This window comes from Dipteris shenzhenensis, chromosome 8 (genome assembly GCF_047967505.1).
Source record: "Dipteris shenzhenensis isolate YYH24624 ecotype China chromosome 8, Dip_SZ_1.0, whole genome shotgun sequence".
In the NCBI taxonomy this organism is placed as follows: Eukaryota; Viridiplantae; Streptophyta; class Polypodiopsida; order Gleicheniales; family Dipteridaceae; genus Dipteris; species Dipteris shenzhenensis.
The window spans coordinates 43,016,458-43,039,129 of NC_141603.1; the positions used below are offsets into that span (position 1 = coordinate 43,016,458).

General features: G+C 42.5%; 1 protein-coding gene across 1 annotated transcript in view; it reads right to left on the bottom strand.

Annotated features, from left to right (window-relative positions):
- Positions 1 to 22,672, bottom strand: part of MSH1 (MUTL protein homolog 1) — a 198,707-nt gene that overhangs the window by 119,422 nt on the left and 56,613 nt on the right. The window contains exons 14-16 of the mRNA XM_087378347.1: positions 17,491 to 17,549; positions 17,279 to 17,346; positions 17,013 to 17,186 (exon numbers count right to left, since the gene is read on the bottom strand). Coding sequence (XP_087234473.1) covers positions 17,013 to 17,186; positions 17,279 to 17,346; positions 17,491 to 17,549 — 301 coding nt within the window. The remainder of the gene's footprint in view (positions 1 to 17,012; positions 17,187 to 17,278; positions 17,347 to 17,490; positions 17,550 to 22,672) is intronic.

A 22,672-nucleotide genomic window follows, 5' to 3' on the forward strand; every position in this document is an offset into this window, starting at 1 on the left:
CTAATTTAAGCATATGATTCATATCCTGAAGAAAGTCTTGAGTTGCTTGAATCTTCTCTTTTTCGAGTCCCACCGCACTTGGGTCTCTCAGTTGAAATCCATACAAAGTCACATCGCTACTGAAGTTTGCCATTGTAAACTCACAAAGGCAGCCCCGGCTGTGATCCAAAAGCATCATAACCAAGCCTTCAGACGTTTGGTTGCGCTCCACTGGTGAAGGTCGACAACTTGCCAGCAAACGGCATCCTACAAGACACACCTCCATGTCTTACAAACGCTCAAGATGAGCACCAGCTTATCTTCTAGGGGGAGCCGAGTGAAGATCTTGCCGAGGGCCTCGGGAGTATGCCAGCCCATGAAGGTGCTACCTGTGCAAAGTCTACAAAATTGAAAAACCTCCTCTGGAGATTGAACTCTCTTCAAGTCTAACTTTCCACTTAACCAAACATTCTAGATATATTATATGTCTTGTTCTTTTTTCTTGTCTATCTATATTTTTTTCTGGTTCATGTGGTAAAGTAGCATGTTCATGAGTTTAACTAGGACTTCGTTTCTAATGAGATTGTCATCATCTACTAGCTTCCTTTTAAGCCTACTTACATGAAAAACTCGATGTACTCTACATTCTTCTAGTAAAAATAATCTGTAAACAAGTTCTTCATCCTCGTTAGTATTAGGATCGGTCCACAATCCATAGGAGATAACTTCGAACATTCAAGTCTATCTTTCCACTTAACCATACATTCTTAATATATTGTGTTTTATTCTTTTTTCTTATCTATCTAAAAAACATTTGATTCATGTAGTAAAGTAGCACGTTCATGAGTCCAACTAGGACTTCATTGCCAATGAGGTTGTCATCATCTCCTAGCTTCCTTTTTAGCCTACTCACATGAAAAACTCAATGTACTCTACATTCTTCTAGTAAGGTAATTTGTAAGCAAGTTCTCCAATTCTCTTAAGTAATAGAAGATAACTTTGGACATTTACATGTCTTTAAGGATTTGGAGATTCTCATTCTCTTTAGACTCCAACTTTCGATGATGTGCATTTGCATAACTTCTTACTCTATCTTGGGCCTTTCTAATGCTATCTTCACCTAATTTGACTATTTCATTAATATCCTCAAGATATTCTTTGGCTATTTAAATCGTCTATTTTTCGAGTCTCGCCACAATTGGGACTCTCGGTTGAAATCCATACATCATCATGAATGGACTAATACCTACAGTTGAGTGCTTGACACTATTATATGCAAATTCTAACATGTTGTTCCCAATTTTTTTGCCTTTTACTTACATATGCTCGAAGCATATTTTGAATGACCTAATTGGCCCTTTCAATTGGACCATGACTCTATGGATAATCCGCAATCCTCATATTCAAAATAGTTTCCAATCTCATAAGCACAGTCATCCCCGAAGTTTAAAGTCCTCTTAGTCCCTAATCTTGTCATAATGGACTCCTCAATCATATTGCTAAGCTGGAAAACCAGCTTATCAACAGGAGTCTCCTCTCTTCCTCTTGCACTTGGATTAGAATCCATGTGTATTGGGTTTTGAGTTGAAGGCGTGAACTCATCACCTTGTTCTTGGCTGGTCTCATTTCTTCTTTCATTACGACTCCGAAAATGGCTATTAAATTTGATGTCCCGGTCACTAACAATGCCAGGCTGGTAGCCCATACAATCTATACTATATAGATATACTCCATGAATAGGTTTGCTAATTCGAGAGCTTTAACATCTTCATTGGTTGGAATTAATTGAACCATCTTGGTCAATCGATCCACAATTACCCACACAGAGTCGTGCCCCTTCTATGCCCTAGGTAGTCCAACAATAAAATTAGTTCCCATGTGCCAAATGGAATCTCCAAGGGATGTAGGATACCACCTACCTTAAGACGTTCAGCTCTATTGACCTAGCAATTTTGGCCCTTCAACACATAGTCTTAGATGTCCTTACCTATTCCATGCCAAAAGAACTATATTTTAAAAAGCACATATATCTTTTGAATTCCCGGAAGTCCAACAATCAAACTATCATGACACTCACAGAGAATTTGGCGCCTAATGTCATTATTATCCAGGTCACATACTCTAACCTTTCAAATCAAATAGCCATCTTCAATACCATATTTTTTTCACTTAAGTCCTCTATCACCAACCTATGGTGCATCACCATTTCCATGTGACTCCTCAATGAAGGCTCCTCAACCTATTAGATCCCTCCTCGTAATTGCTTTCCATATTTCAAAAAAAACGAGGATCAAACTCACTGTTTCTTTTAAAGACTCTAGGAAATCATTTTTGAATTGAGTAAAACTCAATTCATTAACCATTGGCATTCGACTTAGGGAATTTGCTACCACGTTAAATTTTCCCTTCCAATATGTCAATTGGATACCAAACTCTTGCATTATTCCAGCCTACGTAGCTTTTCTTCCCTTAAGCTCTAGCCGATTGCAAATCCATTTGATACTTTCCTGATTAAAAATGATCTCAAACTTGGCACCATACAAATAGCGTCTCCATTTCTTTAGAGCATAGACTTTAGCATACAGTTCCTTCTCATATGCCAAGTAATTAATTCCTAACATTTTACTTTCAAAAGTCACTGGTCAACCCCTTTGTAAAAGCACCCCCCAAATAGCAAAATCATTGGCGTCTATTTCGACCATGAATGGTTCATTAGGATCCACCTCTTTTAAGGTAGACGCTAATGCTATAGCTACTTTTAACTTTTCAAAACTCTTATTTTGTTGCATCAACTACAAAGAAGGGCTCTCAATCCTATTACCACCCAGCCATCGACTCTCCCAAAAGTTAGCTCTGACTTGTGTTCTGCATCCCACATCCTGATCTCTCCTCCAGTACCTTTTACAAGCTAGATCTCTCTAGAGTCACCCGTAAACCCACCACTTGTCAATCGGCTCCTTCACTTGGTACCATGTGTCGCACAAGGGACCTTACCATAAACGCCCTCTTTTGGTGTCCCCTTTGCGCCTCTTTGTTAATGTCTAGGCCTAGGAATAAACATAGACCCACACCCTTGAAGCCCCACAATGCAATTGCTGTCAAGCCCTCTAGTTTCCTGAACCATAACCAAGCCGTACGCTCCACGATTATGGTTGACGTAACATCGAGCCTATTGTGCATCATACGGCTAATCACTATCTTCATCCTAGCTTTCAAGCGTCAATCATCACCATCCAATCTTCTTGGCCTACTCGTGTTGCTGCACCTCTCTTTCCTTTGCTCGGAAAGAGGCTCTAATACCATGTGTAACGAACCAGATTTTTTCGTTATGCTCAAATTGCAGATTTCTATATGATTTGTTGGGAAACTAAGACTCTATACCTGATTTACAGTCCTCCTACAGCATTCAAGCTGCAATAACACCCCCGTGGCCACAACACTGGGTATTTATTTGCCTATTCTAATGTTTTCCTATGCTATACTCACTATCTACATGCATAGGACATAGCCTAAGTGCTCTCAAAGACGGGATTATTGGGGACGGTCTGAGAGTCGAGAGTGATGGGATGGGAAAAAGGTAGAATGCATGAAGACGGGATGTGACCACACAAGTGGTCATACCTTATTAGATAAGCCCTATCAATTCTTCGTAAGCCCTAGGTTTATCTTAGACCTTAGGTAGTAGGATTCTAAGGATCCTTGACCCTTCTCACTACACTTCCGTTATTCTAATCCCTTTTTACCCCCTAGGCAATAACCTATCACTTAACATAACCTTTTTCCTCCCTATCTCACTCAATATGACTCTGATTTTAGAGCCATCTGAACCAACGTTCTTCTTTTGACTGATCGCATTGTTTAGCATACTAATCTGGGAAACAGTAGGTAGTCATAATCTTGACAGAAAGGCTCACCCTGATGACTAGTCTTCATAGAGTTTGGCAGCATGGACTTATTTCAGCCATCCCTCGGTCCCATGAGGCGTTTGAGCACCAGCCCCTCCTCTAGCATCCGGAGGCTCGTGATCAAGAGAGCCTCATACTCACACAGATCATGAGAGCTTCATGCTGGGGCAATAGACGCACATTGATTGGGCGCAGTGAGACAGTGGCCCAGTAGCTGGATCACCATCAAGACAATAGCACGAGTGCAGGCCCTCTGCCATCTAAGGAGGGCATGCACGCAGATGGTAGAGATAGAGTCTCACATCCCTGAATCTTGGAGTGATGGTTGGCATGGACCCTTTGCTAGGTACGGACGGTTCTCTAGGATAGGGGTGCCCTTGAAAGTTCTTGCATCGAGCCCTAGGATCCTTCTGCTCTAGACATTACAGAGTGGGGGCTGAAGGCCTTCTTTAACTAGATAGAGATGAAGCCTCAAAGCTGGATGGGGTCCTAGACTTGCTAGAGTGGCAAAGGATCAACGTAGTGGGCCACTTGGGTGAGGACTGGACCATCAACCCAATGCCAATCACTGCAGGTCAAGACAAGTCACGGTGGCATCTTTGATTGTGAGGGGACTAGCTCCTTTGTGGGGTCTAGTGCAATCCGAGAGATTATCTTGGCCTTCAATGGGTAGGGCACTAGGAGAGGTGTGTTCACGTGCCCTTCTTGTACATTACTCATTGGTCGTCGTCTCCAACTAAAGACGACTGCTTGGACTCCTTCAAAGAGTGGCACTCAATCGAGCCGCAAGTGCCCACGGAGGTCATCTCCGGATTTTGGTCATGTTCTTGCACCAGCCGTCGCCCACAAAAGATTACACATTTCTTTTGGATGGTTGCCCATTGGCCCATGATAGGAGCAAATGCGTGTTGATGGGAGGAGCCACCGTTGTGTGATAGTGATCTCAAGACGATCCATGGAGTTGCCCCGCAACACAAAGGGTATGGCATGGGGCCCTCCAGATCGTAGCTAGGGCTCAATGGGACTTTCACGTGGGGGATACATACTTTTTTTAGTGAAACCGGTAACTATAAAATTAACATGAAATCAATGTACATGACATTAGACTCCAAAAGAGAGCCTAATGGAAGAACTCAAAAACAGTGAGAAAACACTTCAAGGCTAGTAGCATCCAAGTCCCTCGCAGCATAACTATCATATAAAGACTGCTTGAGGAACATTCTGAAGAAAGCATATGCCTGAGGAAACTGTTGTTCCATCCTAAAATGCAATCTCTGTGTCCAAATAGTCCATAGTACCCAAAAACGAGCCCAGTGAAAGAAAAGGAGGAATGGAGACATCTGAGATGAGAAGCATCCAAACATCCAGAAGAGTTTCCCGAATCTGATAGAGGGAAACTGGAGCCGCAGCAAATGAGAGACATGAGTGATCAATATCCGAGAGTGCGGGCAAGACCATAACAAATGGGGAACTGTCTCATGGTGATGAGAGAAACGGGAGCAGGAAGAAGAAGCAATACGACGTGCTTCCAATTTCACCCCAATGCAAAAAGCTCCCACTATACATCTCCAAAAGAAAAGCCTCTGTTTCAATGGCAATTTAGCTTTCCAAATTTTCTTGAGTTTTGATTGCCACCAAGATAAAGGCCTATCCAAATTCCAAAGAGTGTTGGCATGCTTATCAATCCATGGCGGTGGAAGAAGAAATCTATAAACCATTGAGGATGTCAAATTATGCATTGAAAGTGAACAGGTAGTAGGAGACAAGGAAGTCAGATTCCAGTCCAGTAATCTGTCCTGTACAAACAGCGGAGGAACAGGAACAAATGGCTGCAACATAGTTGTAAGTATTCTCCAAATGGGCCTATGATGCAGACCCAAGGGGAATGTCCTGCAAGCTTGTGGAAATGAAAGCACATAACCATGTTGATCCACCACATCTCTGACAAATCTTATGCCCAATTTCATAAGATTATATGCTTTAATAGGTGCCTGTAAAGCAAGAGGCGATTCAAACACCTTGCTCCAATGGATGCTTTCCAAACGAAAAGAATTACCATGATGGGAGGAAGCACCTGACCATTTAGCATAGAGAGAATTCTCTTCCAATCATGAATAAAAGCAGTAGAAACAGGACAGCCAGGAACTTTCCCCTGAAATGTAGTCATGACTGCTTCCCAGTGATCTGTAATCCAATGCCCATATGCGTGAGACCTCATGTTTCCACACATAGCTGCTAACATAATAGCCCATGGCTGTTTGTGCTGAAAAAAATCAGCAATCATAGTGCTCTTTCTTGCCAACATATGAAATTGAAGATTGAGAATATTCAGTCCCCCATGAGTCTTAGGAGAACAAACAGACTGCATGGGAAGTAGTCGCAAAGCCTTTTTATGAGATTTACTTTTCCAAAATATCTCCATAGCCTGGGACAAATAGGAAGCCAAATGCTTAAAAGACCACTGAAGAAGAGGCAAATAAAATTGCACATATGCCATAATGATAGACTGTACTATCCGAAGTCGAACATGTAAAGGCCAAGTTGACAAGTGCCCGTATTCCAGCTTCTTGTTAATCTTTTGAAGCACCCATTTAAGCTGTTGTTGAGGGGTAATATTCCAGCCAATGGGATACCCTAAATGCCTCACAATGGTATGGGAAGAAATAATGTGGCTTGGCTAGAGAAGTGCGTGCCAATCAGCTTCTTTCAATGCTAGAAGATTCGATTTCTGAAAGTTGATATGCAGTCCAGCAGCTATGCCAAAATCATCCAATGTATGCATCAAATGAGAGAGGTCACGTTGAGAATTCCTGGGCATGAAATATGAATCATCAACATATGCCTGTGCAAGAAATGGATTAGTAATCATTGGAGATCCTTTTTGGGTAATTTTGCGAATCTCTCTCTCTCTCTCTCTCTCTCTCTCTCTCACACACACACACACACATACACACTTCTCTCTCTTTTGTGCTTGAAAATTACATTTTCAGAGCTTATGTCATCCTTGAAGTTAGATGTTTGATTTTTGTTGGCATGGTGGAATGGGAATGGTTGACTTGTCTTCGTTATCTTGTTACTCTTTGTTGTCAATGTTATGCAGTTCCAACTTACTCTCTTTTAATTTTGTCCCTTGTAGTGCTTTTGCTACATATGTTGAAGGAATGGCTATAGCCATGGTGAAGGACAAGCGGTTTGATCAACTTGGAACACAACGTTCATGCATCTGTGGTCTTTTTATAGACGATGAGTGTGAACATAGTGGTTGAAGTTCTTTGTGGATCTTTGTGCCTTTTGGAGTATTGAGTGTGTTGTAGGCCCCAAAACCATATTAACATTGCATATTGCAAAATGACATGGTTTGAATGAATGAATGGATTCATATTGTGTTAAAAGCTACTATTCATTTTGTGTCAAATAGTATGTTGTTGTCTTGGACTCCATTGGGAAACCCGCACTATAGAACACGATGGAGCTATAAACCCCAAATGCATAGTGCCATTTGAGTGGATGGAAATGACCACTTGCCATGCTATGTCATATCATTGAGATTTCTTGCTAGAATCATGTCCATCTCTCAATAAAATAAACTTCAAGAATGCAATCTCTTTCCATATGGTCAATGTGTTAAAAGAATCAATTGGAACCATGGTTTTAAATAAAGTTCCTCACAAGCATCACTCGAACTCTACACCTACTCAAATGCGGTTGCTCGATGTTTTGACTTACCCCACGTGCAACAAGCAGGGATAAGAATGCAAACAAGTATCTATTTTTATTCTCAGAACCACAGTTGTCTACCTCTGTAAGAGTAGTACTCGTGGAAGTTGCTTGTACCCTTTACTAGATGAAGTTATCCTTGAACTTGTTGTAGCCTTGATGCAATATTTATTTAGTTCTCCTGTTGAAAGTCCATCTTCATGCATGTGGCAGTCCAATGCATCTCTAGACATCAATGCAGAGAATAAATCTTGACTTATGCTACCATGCTTCTTTGAAAGATCACCATACATGTGCTTGTCTAACCTCTCAAGGTTTTGCAAACATAGTGACAATGAACCAATAGTGAACTTAGGGTCATTATTTTGATACTGTAAAGAAAAGTTTCCATATGCCAATTGCCCATGTCCATGAGTGAGGATCCATGTTAAGGCTACAGCAAGTTGCATGATACGATTCAATGATTTTGCTATATGTTCTAGCCTTGCTATGCAAGTCTTCATTTGATCCATCTTGTCATGAATGATGCAAAGATTCTGCTTTGGGTCCAACTCTGAAGAGAACCTCCATGCATAATATGCAGGACATTTGCTACAAGCTGTATGCTTGTCTCTTTAGTAACAACCGTTCCCTCTGTGGAATTTGTAAGCCATGAAGCTGCCCACTATCTACAAGATGGTCCATATGCAACAATAATGGATGAGTAGCAATGGCATACAGTAGCGAACTAAGAGGGCATCCCTGTCTCACTGAACGGGTCATAGTCCATGTCCTTGACAACCCACTACCAAGCAGACACTGCGCAGTGGCATGAGAATACAACCAGTAGATAACATGGACCAGCCGAGGGCCAAAGCCCAATTTATGCATAGTCTGAGAAATAAAATCCCAATGGACAGTATCAAACGCTTTCGCAATGTCCACTTGCAGAATGAGAACATCTTGTTTAGAATATTTGGCATACTCAATCGCAAGCAAAACATTGGAGATATTGTCAGTGATCTGCCTTTTGGGAACAAACCCATATTGCCTGGGATGAAGTCCTGCCTGCAAGATAAACTCAGAACAATCATCTTGGCAATGAGTTTGTAAATGACTGGCATGACAGATATGGGCCGCCAATCAGCCATTGTCTCACACAACCTTTTTTTTGGGATCAATTTGACAAGGCCATGTTTCCAAGAAGGAGGAAGAGATTGTTCTGCCCAAGCATGACTGATCATAAGAACAAGAGTGTCCTTGAGATCACCCCAAAATGCACAGAAAAATTCAGTAGTCAATCCATCCCAACCAAGAGAGCTGCCTTTATGTAAATGCGTGGGGGATACACACACACACACACACACATGTGTGTGTGTGGGGGGGGGGGGGGGGGGGGGATACACACACACACACTTTTTTTTTTGTGAAACCAGTAACTATATTATTAACATGAAATCAATGTACATGACGTTAGACTCCAAAAGAGAGCCTAATGGAAGAACTCAAAAACAGTCAGAAAACACTTCAAGGCTAGTAGCATCCAAGTCCCTCGCAACATAACTATCATATAAAGATTGCTTGAGGGACATTCTGAAGAAAGCATATGCCTGAGGAAACTGTTGTCCCATCCTAAAATGCAATCTCTGTGTCCAAATAGTCCATAGTACCCAAAAACGAGCCTAGTGGAAGAAAAGGAGGAATGGAGACATCTGAGATGAGAAGCATCCAAACATCCAGAAGAGTTTCCCGAATCTGATGGAGGGAAACCGAAGCCGCAGCAAATGAGAGACGTGAGTGATCAATATCCGAGAGTGCGGGCAAGACCATAACAAATAAGGAATTGTCTCGCGGTGATGAGAGCAACAGGGGCAAGAAGAGGAAGCAATACGACGTGCTGCCAATTTCACCCCAATGGAAAAAGCTCCCACTATACATCTCCAAAAGAAAAGCCTATGTTTCAATGGCAATTTAGCTTTCCAAATTTTTTCGAGTTGTGATTGCCACCAAGATAAAGGCCTATCCAAATTCCAAAGAGTGTTGGCATGCTTATCAATCCATGGCGGTGGAAGAAGAAATCTGTAGACCATCGAGGAGGCTAGATTATGCATTGAAAGTGAACAGGTAGCGGGAGATAAGAAAGTCAGATTCCAGTCCAGTAATCTGTCCTGTACAAACAGCGGAGGAACAGGAACAGGAACAGGAACAAATGGCTGCAACATAGTTGTAAGTATTCTCCAAATGGGCCTATGATGCAGACCCAAGGGGAATGTCCTGCAAGCTTGTGGAAATGAAAGCACATAACCATGTTGATCCACAACATCTCCGACAAATCTTATGCCCAATTTCATAAGATTATATGCTTTAATTGCGTGTAAAGCAAGAGGCAATTCAAACACCTTGCTCCAATGGATGCTTTCCAAGCGAAGAGAATTACCATGATGGGAAGAAGCACCTGACCATTTAGCATAAGAGAGAATTCTCTTCCAATCATGAATAAAAGCAGTAGAAACAGGACAACCAGGAATTTTTCCCTGAAATGTGGTCATGACTGCTTCCCAGTGATCTATAATCCAATGCCCATATGCATGGGACGTCATGTTTCCACACATAGCTGCTAACATAATAGCCCATGGCTGTTTTTGCTGAAAAAAATCAGCAATCATAGTGCTCTTTCTTGCCAACATATGAAACTGAAGATTGAGAATATTCAGTCCCCCATGAGTCTTGGGAGAACAAACAGACTGCATGGAAAGTAGTCGCAAAGCCTTTTTGTGAGATTTGCTTTTCCAAAATATCTCCATAGCCTGGGACATATAGGAAGCCAAATGCTTAAAAGACCAGGGAAGAAGAGGCAAATAAAATTGCACATATGCCATAATGATAGACTGTACTATCCGAAGTCGAACATGTAGAGGCCAAGTGGACAAATGCCAGTATTCCAGCTTCTTGTTAATCTTTTGAAGCACCCATTTGAGCTGTTGTTGAGGGGTAATATTCCAGCCAATGGGATACCCTAAATGCCTCACAATGGTATGGGAAGAAATAATATGGCCTGGCCAGAGAAGTGCATGCCAATCAGCTTCTTTCAATGCTAGAAGATTCGATTTCTGAAAGTTGATATGCAGTCCAGCAGCTATGCCAAAATCATTCAGAGTATGCATCAAATGAGAGAGGTCACTTTGAGAATTCCTAGGCATGAAATATGAATCATCAGCATATGCCTGTGCAAGAAACGGCTGTGCCCCTGGAATTTGCAAGCCATGAAGCTGCCCTGTATCTGCAAGATGGTCCATATGCAACAATAACGGATGAGTAGCAATGGCATACAGTAGCGAACTAAGAGGGCAACCCTGTCTCACTGAGCGGGTCATAGTCCATGTTCTTGACAACCCACCACCAAGCAAACACTGCGCAGTGGCATGAGAATAGAACCAGTAGATAATATGGACCAGCCGAGGGCCAAATCCCAATTTATGCATAGTCTGAGAAATAAAATCCCAATGGACAGTATCAAATTCTTTCGCAATGTCCACTTGCAGAATGAGAACATCTTGTTTAGAATATCTGGCATACTCAATTGCAAGCAAAACATTGGAGATATTGTCAGTAATCTGCCTTCTGGGAACAAACCCATACTGCCTAGGATGAAGTCCTGCTTGCAAGATAAATCGAACCCTGAGGACAATCATTTTGGCAATGAGTTTGTAAATGACTGGCATAAGAGATATGGGCCGCCAATCAGCCATTGTCTCACACAACCTTTTTTTGGGGATCAATTTGACAAGGCCATGTTTCCAAGAAGGAGGAAGAGATTGTTCTGCACAAGCATGATTGATCATAAGAAGAAGAGTGTCCTTGAGATCACCCCAAAATGCACGGAAAAATTCAACAGTCAATCCATCCCAACCAGGAGAGCTGCCTTTACGTAAATGACTCAAAGCATCATCCAGTTCATTAAGCATAAAGGGCTGCTCCAATGCATGAGCCTGTTCCCGAGACAATATAGGCTGAACATGCATAAGAAATTGAGACCTAGCTGCATTCACTTGCATCGAATGATCAGGCTGAGGAGAAAAGAGATGCTGGAAATGACTAGAGCATTGCGATTCCAATTCTGATTTGGAGGTGGTCCAGGTGCCATCATCTTGCCTGATCCTGCAAATATCCTCCTTTCGCCTATCCGCATGCAGGCTTTTAAAGAAGGCTTTGGAGGAGCAGCCCTTATCCAAAAGGGGTTTCATGCGAGCTCGGATTTGCCACTTCTTTAATTTGCAAAGATCATTTTGATGGATGATATGAACCGCATAAGCACAAGAATCCTGTTCAGAGGAGGTGAGCTGCCTATAAGAGCTGATTACATCCATTTGTTGCTTGTGAGATTGAGCCCATTTCAGCTTAAGCCTGAGGTTTCCCATGTAACTCCGTCCATAATCTTGAATAACAGCTTGCAAGACTGATCCAAGCAAAATCCATGTCCTCCTGAGCATGTAAGAGGAGGGGGCGGACAACCACTCTCACCATGTTCTGAAATTGTTGATGAAGCAAATAAGCACTATTAACATGGAGTAGGCGACGACCAAAAAAAGGCATATCATCTGTCAAACATGCTATAGATAATGTCAAGCATACTGGAAAGTGATCAGATAGCAAGAGGGAATGATCAACCCATAGTGCACATGTGAAACTAGCATACTATTGAGCATGCAACAAATACCATCTGTCAAGTCGAGCGCAGTAATGAGTAAAGGCATTGTGACGGTATGTATAACCCATATCTCTATCCCTTGTTGAGAGCCATAAATCTTCTGCATGCAAGAAAGAAAGCATATCCTCCCAATGTCGAAGCTCAGTGGGGATCATGTGAGAACGATGAGTGGTGTTGTCTTGGATGGCAGGCGAGTTATTAAAGTCTCCACACAAAAAGGCATTAGACAGCCATGGATATTGTTTGAGGGAGGCCCACATTCGAACTCTTGTCGCAGAAGTTTGAGAGGCATAAACAGATGCTATTTCATAAAGATCAGCATGACAGATGCATCTGATCACCATCCATCGACCCTGGGGGTCATTGTAAGCAATCGTGGGCTGCATATCATGTTTCACCAGCATGCATACCTGCGAAAAGTGCATTGTACCAGCATAAAAGATATCATAACCAGCAAAGTGGCCTTGCTGGCCAGCCAGGAAGTGTTGGTTGTGTTCCTCTAAAGAAATTACATCGGGGTGCATTCTATGTACATAGTGCCAAAAAAGTCTCCACTTATTGACATTGCAAAGACCTTGAACATTGTATGTAATGCAAGTAATTGAAGTAGACATAGAAAATATGTACAGCCGAACCAAAAAGCATAGTAAAGGTATAAGCTGTCAGGCCTCAGCCATGACATCGACCTCCACCTGGCCTCCTGGATCATTAGCTCTATAGTCCTCATCATTGTCACATACAGGGATGCCCCTCTTGAGCACATCAACCCACAATTGAGAAGTGAGGCTATCAGCAGGGGTAGAGGCCTGACCAGGGGTGGAAGTAGAGGCATCCCAATGGCGAGATTGTAACGGTCGTGGCTTGAGCGCAAATACCTTTTTGGGTTGCTGCCAGGCACCCTGGGGAGAGGCATTAGATTCTGAAATTTTGCCCTTTCCCTTATCCTTTTGCTTGGCTGAAACTTGGACCACATTTTCTTTGGGAGGGACAGATTTAGATGCCACATCACCCAACTTGCTAGGCATAGCCTTAGGCCCCGGACCATAAGTTGGAAGGGAAGTATTTTCTGGAGCAATAGCTGTAGGTGGGAGCTGATGCAAGACTGCAGGACACTGTGAGGCTAGGTGGCCAAACTTATGACATGTGAAACAAGCACCTGCAAATACTCCCCATTTCAAGTCAAAATATTTTTCGCCCAAGGGAACATCCTTACACACACACACACACACACCTAGTCCATCGACCCAATCACACAAGCAGACAGGATCAAGGGACAGAGGGTCTTCCGAATAGAGATACATGACACAACTCCTTCCTGGCATTGTCATGTTTCTTCAGCAAAGGACTGTATATGGGAGACAGAGTCCAACATCACAGCTTGGAACATCTAGGTTTCCCATTGCAGTTTTGTGATGGGAGGCCACCAGGTGCCCTTGGCAGCCACCTCATTGCCAATTGGCAAGGCATCATCTACAACATGCTCGCTATTGGGGAGCACGGATGTCAAGATCGTGTGCGACCCTTGAGAGAGCGAGTGCATTTTTGCAAGGCTTGGCTTGCAAGTGTCTTCTATGTGTTCACTAAGCGAGGCATTCATTAGATGTATAGTCCTCCACATTGGCTATTCAAACCTGTTTCAAATATTCCTTGGTCAATGACTAGGTTCTATGAAACAAAGCTGGTTGTCAGCCAGTTTTATCTTGTCTTCTTCTACAATCAGTGTTGGGTTGGTTTGTCAAACATTAATGGAAAACTCTTTTCTTTAAAAAAGGGAAAGCAATGAGAACTTGACATGGGTACCATGGGCTATAATCCTTCTTATTTTACATTACACATTCCAACACCATGCACAAAAATAACTTAGCCCCAACTTTACTGCTATTTTTTCAGTCATTTACATTACACTCTGGCTAATCTTGGAAATTGTGAATGCATTGGAAAGAAAGAAAGAAACGAGCATTGCGCCTCTCCCGGGGTAGTCGCTCTGCTCTGCCGCTCTCGATGCGAAGTCTGTGTGAAGAGACCCGGAACTGCCCAAGAGAGATCCTCAGCGAGTGGGGTAGGTGAATCTACGTGTATCCTAACCCTCTGTTGTGATATGTAAGAAGTGATCTCTGTAGAAGCTAAGCTTCACTGGGAGTTCACTCGGTCCCAACCAGGTCCAAAATGTGTGTAGCTGTAGTAGATCCTCACGAATAACTTGGTTGACCTCGTGTGATAGGAGGGGAGAAAACGGAGTATCCATGCTGTACTGGAAGAAAGGTAGTCTATCCATGTGGAGCCCCAGTCGCTCAAACCATCTCTCTGTACGTGCATACCAGCACCTCTAGTCTCCTCCTACCGCAAGTGCCATAGAAGAGGATAGAGCTATCCATGGTAGCCTGCTACGCCCCGAGGTATAATCCCCATATTTCTTGCTCAAATATGGTAATGTGTTGTATCTGCAAGCTCATCTAAGATCAATCTCGAACCTATCATTGTGTGGGAGTACCATACACTAGAAATTTCACAAATAGGACAAGGCATATGCCATTTATGAAGTCATCAATAACATCATCAACATCTACGAGACTATCCACATTTCACTGAAAAATGGTGGATCAAGCTGACGATGAAGCATGTAGTGCCGGTGACTTATCAAAATTTTAAAACAAATTTTCAAAAACAGATCCTACCATCTGATGAGGCTTTGAGGGCTTGGGATGGATATAGATATCTCAAGCAAAGAAACTTATCAACCGCCAACTATACTCGTACATTTCAGGAAGTGGCAATAAAGATCCCAAATCTGTCACATCAATTTGTTCAAGTCAAAGATTACATGTTTGGCTAAAACGATAGAATCAAAGTAGAGGTAAGGTGCAAGTATGCTACAAATTTAACCAAAGCTATTACCATATCTTTTAACTATAAGGTTGTAAGATTCAAATCTAGCAAGAAAGCATAAAAACCTCAATGTTTCAAAGGAGATTTCCAAAGAAGATTTTAGGTCAACAACCTAGCAATCACTAAGTTTCTGGAATTGCCAGAGGACTATTAATGCTCCTACAGCATTCATCATGCTGATAAATAATGTAAGACAGCCATACATTGGCTAGCTTGGAGTACATCTTTTACACAATAGTATTGTGTATAGCAAGAGTATCAGGAAATATATGTGGCATTGAAGAATAGTACTCAATGTTCTAAGCAAAAATTCGTCATATGTGAAAAAAGATAAAACTAAGCTATCTATGGTTAAATTGGAATAAGTTGGAGCATAAAAGACCACCACATCGGGTGGGGTGGATATGCAACCCCAAAAGGTGGTTGCAAGTTTGGTGTGACCAGACCCACAGAATGTGACTGCTTTGAGGCCATAATTGGGATTTGCACAACTTTTAAAAATTTAAATAAAAGGCCATTTTGAATAAACCTGCCAATTATTGAGTTTACATTTAAAAAAGTAATACCATGTCCCTAGGAAGAGAATCAACAAGAAACCTTCAGTGCAATAAAGAAGGCAGCCAAGGATGCTCTTATGTTAAAGATAGTTGACTCCTAGGATTGTTCTAAACGATGCTCTAGTGTCAAAGATTGTTGACTTGCAAGACCATTTTTCCTAGAGACCAACACAATGGAACATGCAATAGAAGCAATGTAGATTCAAGAGAAAAGTCCCGTAGCTTTTGAAAGCATGAAATTTTCTGTGTCTCAAAGAGATTCACCAACTCATGGACACAAGTTGTATGCCCTTATCCATGCTTTGAAAACGAGGAGACATTATTTCCAGGTTGTGGAGGACTTTACTCAGACCTAAGCTATGGCTCTGAGTTATCTTCTCTGCCTGAATGCAGACAATCTCCCATGGTTACTCAGGCTTACAGAGGAGCCTCGAGGACTCTAGGAACTCATGCTCAGCAGTGTGTGCAATTGTTGCTAGAAGACTGCCCTATGAAGGGGCCTCACAGTTCTGCCAAGGATGGATCTGATGCCATGTAAGAAAACAGAGGTGGAGGCCTTCTAGACTGAAGTGCCTGCCACACAAATAAAACAGGTAGGAATCACAATGCACATACGGAATCTAAATTGCTGTAAACCGAAAATGTCAATCTCTGGCTACAATGATGTACTAGATATGAATAGATGCACTCACACACAAAAATCCCGCCACTGGCTGCAAATACACAGCGAACCCAATCATAACAAAAGCTGCAAAGGTGTGAGGGTGAAGCCAACCTTTGACCTTTCAAAACAGTCAGGGTCAAGCCTTTTATGTGGCCCTGACACAATGTGCCCCATCAAAATGCACTGAATTTGCGGAGGCAAGATATAGAGCTCTTATTCTCCCACCTCCTGTATAATCCGTTTTGAATGGAATAAAGTACTACATTTTGTAAAAAATGCCCTAATACATATGCATGAATACAGAACTCAAATCTGATTGGCTGCCCCAGCATGAATTACATAGTCAATGCATGCCTGCATAACATGTGGCAAAGCCACCCTAGTTATACCAGTAGAATGGTACAAATGTGGTGGAAGCATAAGGGGGTATGCCAGGTATACTCTTACTATAACCTCAAAATTGATTTTGCAATAGAATCCACTAAGATCCAAGGCATACCTCTTAATCATGCCTTTCTGTCACTCAATTTCTTTCCATAATAAAAGGGGCACTAGAAATATAAAATAGCACACACATCCAACTTGGAAAGAAATAGAGAAGGTCCAAAAAGGTTTACAAGATGTTGCCGTTCATTTTGCAGACCAGTTGCCAGTGAAGTTGGCTCCAAAAGATAAGTCATGATAGCACTTAGCTGATTATCATTATGCATCCAAATAATCTCCTCTGCCAAATTTCGTATGCGGGAGAATTCAATGTGGTTGACCTCCTTGCTGGTAATAAGCTTCACCAACTGCAGCAGGATAAAAGAAGTCACTACGCAAGGCTTCCACTATCAATGCCTTTAGCTGACCAATATAGAACATGTAGAAAACGTGGTTTTACCTTTGCTGCTGAGATACAAGTAAAATCTGGAATTGCAGTCGTAACACTGGCCATCAACCTGCAAGCAGCTAAAAACATACTTGTGGAAAGTCAGTTACTAGGTTTCAAGCTTTCACAAGAACACTTCCATAGCATACCACATATTCTCAAATCATATTTGTAGAAAGAATGTAACAAGAAGTTCATGATTCCTTAATTCCAGGAGTATGTACCTTGAATTGATGTTGCAATGTGAGGAGGAGGAGGATGAAGAAGGAGATCACGCAAGTAACTGTGTAAAATATGAAAACACATAATGAAACAAGCATTACAAACTATGCACTAGACTTCAAACATACAGCTTACAACAGTTTCTGCTTGAACAGAACAGCACCAACACAAGAATGGAAGTTGAGACTCATGTAACATTGGCGCAATAGCAATAAAACTCTTTTAGAGAGGGTGTTCATTTTTGTGAAGGTACATAGAATACATGATGCCAAAACACAGCTGTTGGATATTTTGGACAATGAAATACAACAAACTTCAGATACCAACTTAACAATAGCAGTGCCAAAACTAGTTAATTCAGTTGCAGTACTTAGTCCAATGGCTGCTTGGAAATCAGATGTCACATAACATTTGGCAAAGCAACTTCTACTTGAAGAAAAGCAATGATTAAGAAAGAAGAATTTTCTTCTCACCAGAGACATGTATCATCTTTGACTATAATATATCCAAGCTTCCAAATATATAATTTTGAAAGGCAAAGGTAAGAAAGAAAAGAATAAGGACTGTGCTTGTGCCTGGCTGGGATCCCACAGAGAATCCAGTGTCTCTGGAACATGCCATATCTGCTGCTATCTGCCTGTACTCTGGCTGAGTAGAGTGGACACATGAACGACGTGAGTCAGCCTGTTGGCAGGAAGCTGCAGCTAACATGCCAAGAATCAGACGTGAAATGGCAGGGCCAGTATCCAAACTTTTGCCAGTATGGTGAGTTTGTGCTGTCATCTTGTGGTCATCACTAGTGTTGATGCATCCCCCATCCAGAAGAAATCTATGATCGACCCACTGTTGAGGTCTCTACCTAGCCACCACTCTCATGAGTCTATGTTTGTATCTAGTGACCTCTTCCACAAAAAGGGTTGCACAACACTGAGCTAAGTAGGCTATCAAGACCAAAGGGTCATGAGACTGAAGAAAACCAAATACAATACAAGCTAAGGGGTGGAGCCACTAAAGCGAGCATCCACTCTCAAGGCTAATGTCTCAGACAAGAAGAACAAGGAGAGAAGTATACTACGTGTCTCTGCAGGAGGGCATGCCTAGCCTAGCATAACTGTCCACATGAGAGCCATGGGGGATCCTTGCAGCCTATGACAAGGCTAGTTCAACTATCTCTGGAATATGCCATATCTGCTGCTATCTGCCTGTACTCTGGCTCGGTAGAGTAAACACGTGAACGACATGAGGCAGCCTGTTGGCAGGAAGCTGCAGCTAACATGCCAAGAATCAGACGTGAAATGGCAGGGCCAGTATCCAAACTTTTGCCAGTATGGTGAGTTTGTGCTGTCATCTTGTGGTCATCATTACTGTTGATGCATCCCCCATCCAGAAGAAATCTATGATCGACCCACTGTTGAGGTCTCTACCTCGTCACCACTCTCATGAGTCTATGTCTGTATCTAGTGACCTCTTCCACAAAAAGGGTTGCACAACACTCAGCTAAGTAGGCCATTAAGACCAAAGGGTCATGAGACTGAAGAAAACCAAATACAATACAAGCTAAGGGGTGGAGCTAATGTCTCACACGAGAAGAACAAGGAGAGAAGTATACCACGTGTCTCTGCAAAAGGAGGGCATGTCTAGCCTAGCATAACTGTCCACATGAGAGCCATGGGGGATCCTTGCAGCCTATGACAAGGCTAGTCCAACTATAGTCCACATTCTCACCATTAAAAAACTCTCTGAGCTTCCTCCTTCTGGTAGAGATAGAAATCAGCCCATGAAAAGGCTAGTCCAACTATAGTGTGTGTTCTCTCCATCAAAACGCTCTTTACAGCCCAGTAGAGATAGGTATGATGCCTCTAGAAGGAGATGCCAAGGGAGAAGATGGCATTCTAGGTAAGGGAGATCAACCCATGCTAATGTATGAGAATTAAGAATCAAGATTACTTTACGAGTACATGCGTGCGTGCGTGCATGTCCACCAAATACTGCCTTCGAAGCCTTGCTACAGGTCCCGCCTTAATTCCATACAGGCTCGTACTATTCCGTACAGGCTCGTACTATTCCGTACAATTTGTATGGCCACTTTAGGGTTCTCTGCGCACTGGTTTTCTGGTCTTTGGCAGTTTGGTCGTCCAATTCTCTCTCCTTCAGCCATTATTTACTGCATTCTTTTCTTTTCTCTTCTCCTGACGTCCTCTCCATTATCTTCTTGTAATCTTTGTCCCAGACTTTTCAGTTCAGTATTTAACAGCCTTTCTCTTACCTTCTTCCGATTTTACCTTCTACCCTTAATCTTCTTTCTGTTCAAATCTCTCTTCCTTTCCTACCTTTCCTTCTCCGCTTTACAGGTTCTCAATGGCTACTATGAAGACATACATAAATAAAAGGCAAAAGCAAGATTTGGGTCAGGCTGACCCTAGGCATGCTTCTTTGGAGGCTCAGTTAGTTTATGATGTGATGCATGAAGGTTTTGATGATACACGCAAGGGTTGGAAGGATCCTACTCCCACCGTTGGAATTATGGTGGAAGTAGAGGATATTGTGGATCCGGTGCATGAATATGCCAAGCATGCAGTTATTATATTTTTGCTAGGAAGGATGCTAGTTGCAGTAGATGTTGGAAATTCGCACTTTGGGGGGCTGTTTTGTTCGCAAAGTGCACCATGCAACTCAAACTTCAAAATTCAAATTTTGAATTCCCTCCCTCCTTCTCTCTCCTCCCTCCCTCCCTAGAGGCTTCTTTGAAGTGATCATGGTGGATGAACAACAAGTAGATGCAACTTGAGCACTCCCCTCTTTTCTATGGCCAGCAAATGGTACATGTTTTTCCCTGGTCGCCTACCAGGGACTATCAGGCTTTGATTAGGCATCATTGTCTTGTGTGGGTGGAGGTTGTGGACTTCCCTCAATGCCTTGCTTCTTTGTTGCCAAAAATTGCAGCCTCTTTGGGAAAGGTGGTGTGTCCACCACGACCGAATGGCACTTTTTGCATTCAAAACAAGCTCCTGCAAATAAACCCCATTTCAGCTTGAGCCTTGTAAAATGCACTGCCCATAGCAACATTGTTTACTGTGATAGAATATGAGTCTGGAGTGGGATTATCTGTATCCCACAAAATGCAAAATCTATCACATGGCTTCACAATGCCCGCTAGTCTTGCATATTTTTTCTGGCTATCTATATTGTAATATAAAGCAATCAAAGATTTCAACCCAAAAAAAAATGTGTGTGTGTGTGTTACGTCTATTAATTCGCCGTCCCTTATTACCTCTGTTAATACGTCGTTGGTGCAGCCTTCCCTTATTACGTCTGTTAATACGTCATTTGTCCAACCTTCCCTTATTACGTCTGTTAATTTGTTTTTTGATTTTACGTCGTCTGCTTTTACGTCTATCCCGTCCGTTTCTAATAGCCTTGCTAATGCGCCCTTCTTTTTTCCCTCTGCTCAGCCCTCTATTGTTCAATTTGTTGATGCGTCCGTCCAACAACCCCGAGAGCTTTCTAATACGGAGCTGGTTGCCTCAGATCCTTTCGTCTTTTCTAGTACAGCTGCGTCTTGTGCCTTCACTCGTAGTTCTTTGCAACGAAACTTTACAACAGGATCTACTTCGTAGTCTTTGTGCTGCTTCGGTTACAGTAGTTCCTTCTTCAGGTGCCCCTTTGGTTGTCTCTTTGGACTCTGCCCCTGTGCTCTCCAGTCTCCGACAAGCTCAGCAACTTGGGGTTTGTCTTTATTTCATGGGCAGGGTTCTTTCTAAGGATCAGCTTCGTCGCTAGGCTGATGTTGGAGTGGGTCCCGATCTTATTTCCTTCTTTGTCTTCATTGGCAAAGGTTTTATTTTGCTCGCTGCTCCTCAGTTGATGTGGTAGAGTATTTGGTGACTCGTGCTAGTGTCTCTGGTGCTGGATCTTTTGCCTATGTTATGCCTTCGCATCTTCCTAACCTGGCAACACTTTTGGGCAAAGTTTTGCATGTCCGGAGGCAGGATTTCTTTCAAGCCATTAGGGATATTCGGCTATGTGTGTTGTGGGACATGGAGAAGCCTGTGCCTTCGACTATGGATATTGATTTGGGTTTTTCCCATCCGTTACGCATTAGGCTCAATTTTGCTTCATTTCCTACAGCCTGTTACAAATGCAGACAGGTGGGCCACTTTGCGAGAGCTTGCCCTTTTTCTTCGTGGTCAGCTTCCTTTATCCCTGTTTCTTCCTCTGCTCTTTTACCTACTCCACTGCCAGTTCAGTTGTCTTCTACTCCTTCTCCCTCTTCAGCTGCTCCTACTCATCCCAAGAAAGAATGGCATCGAGTGAGTTCAAAGGGTTGTACTTCTTTGGTAGCTGTAGCTCCTCTTCTTTCGAGCAATCCTTTTGCAGTTTTGTCTCTTCAGCAGCAGCAACAGGCGGAGAAATCCTCTGTGTCTCTTGCTCTAGTTTCCATGGATCCCTCTTCAGTTTAGTAGTCTTCTTTGCTTGGTGTGGAGACTCAGACAACTTTTTCGGCTCTTGAATCAGAATCTTCTGAGCTACTGGTGGATCTCTCTTCTTCGGATCTAGTGCAAGATGGCCTTATGGAACCAACTGTGGATTTGCGAGAGCAAGTTACCCAGACGGCGGTTGTTAATATGGATACCTCTCCTAGACTAGATACTGATGCTCCAATGTCGGATCTGGCACCTACCTCTACCTTTTCTCTGGACACTTTTCATCCCCGGTTGCAGCAGGTTTTCGACCCTATAATTCAATAATTTTGAGTGCCTGCTTATCTAAAGAAGAATCACAAGGGTAAAAAACACCTTCATTTTATTGATGGTGATGTGGTTCCTTTACAACAGTTTTTGCAAGCAAATAATCTCACCTTGGCGGATATCCTATTGGATGCCTCCCCTGGTGATTCGTGATTATTTTCACTTGTCTAGTTTTCAGTTAACCTCCAGGATTTTTCCAGGAGCCTACTTGTAATCTTTTACTTTTGTACATCATGGTGGGTTTTCACCTCTTCTGAGGTTTCCCACACAGAAATATAAGATTTTACCCCCAAAAAAAAATGTGTGTGTGTGTGCGCGCGCCAGACAGGATCGTCTTTAAGACTGGACACTTTCTTCTGTGGGTTTGTCATACCGTCCTCTGCAATTTGCACATATTACTGTCTCTTCTCTTTATAAAGTTCTACTTCCTCTGCCA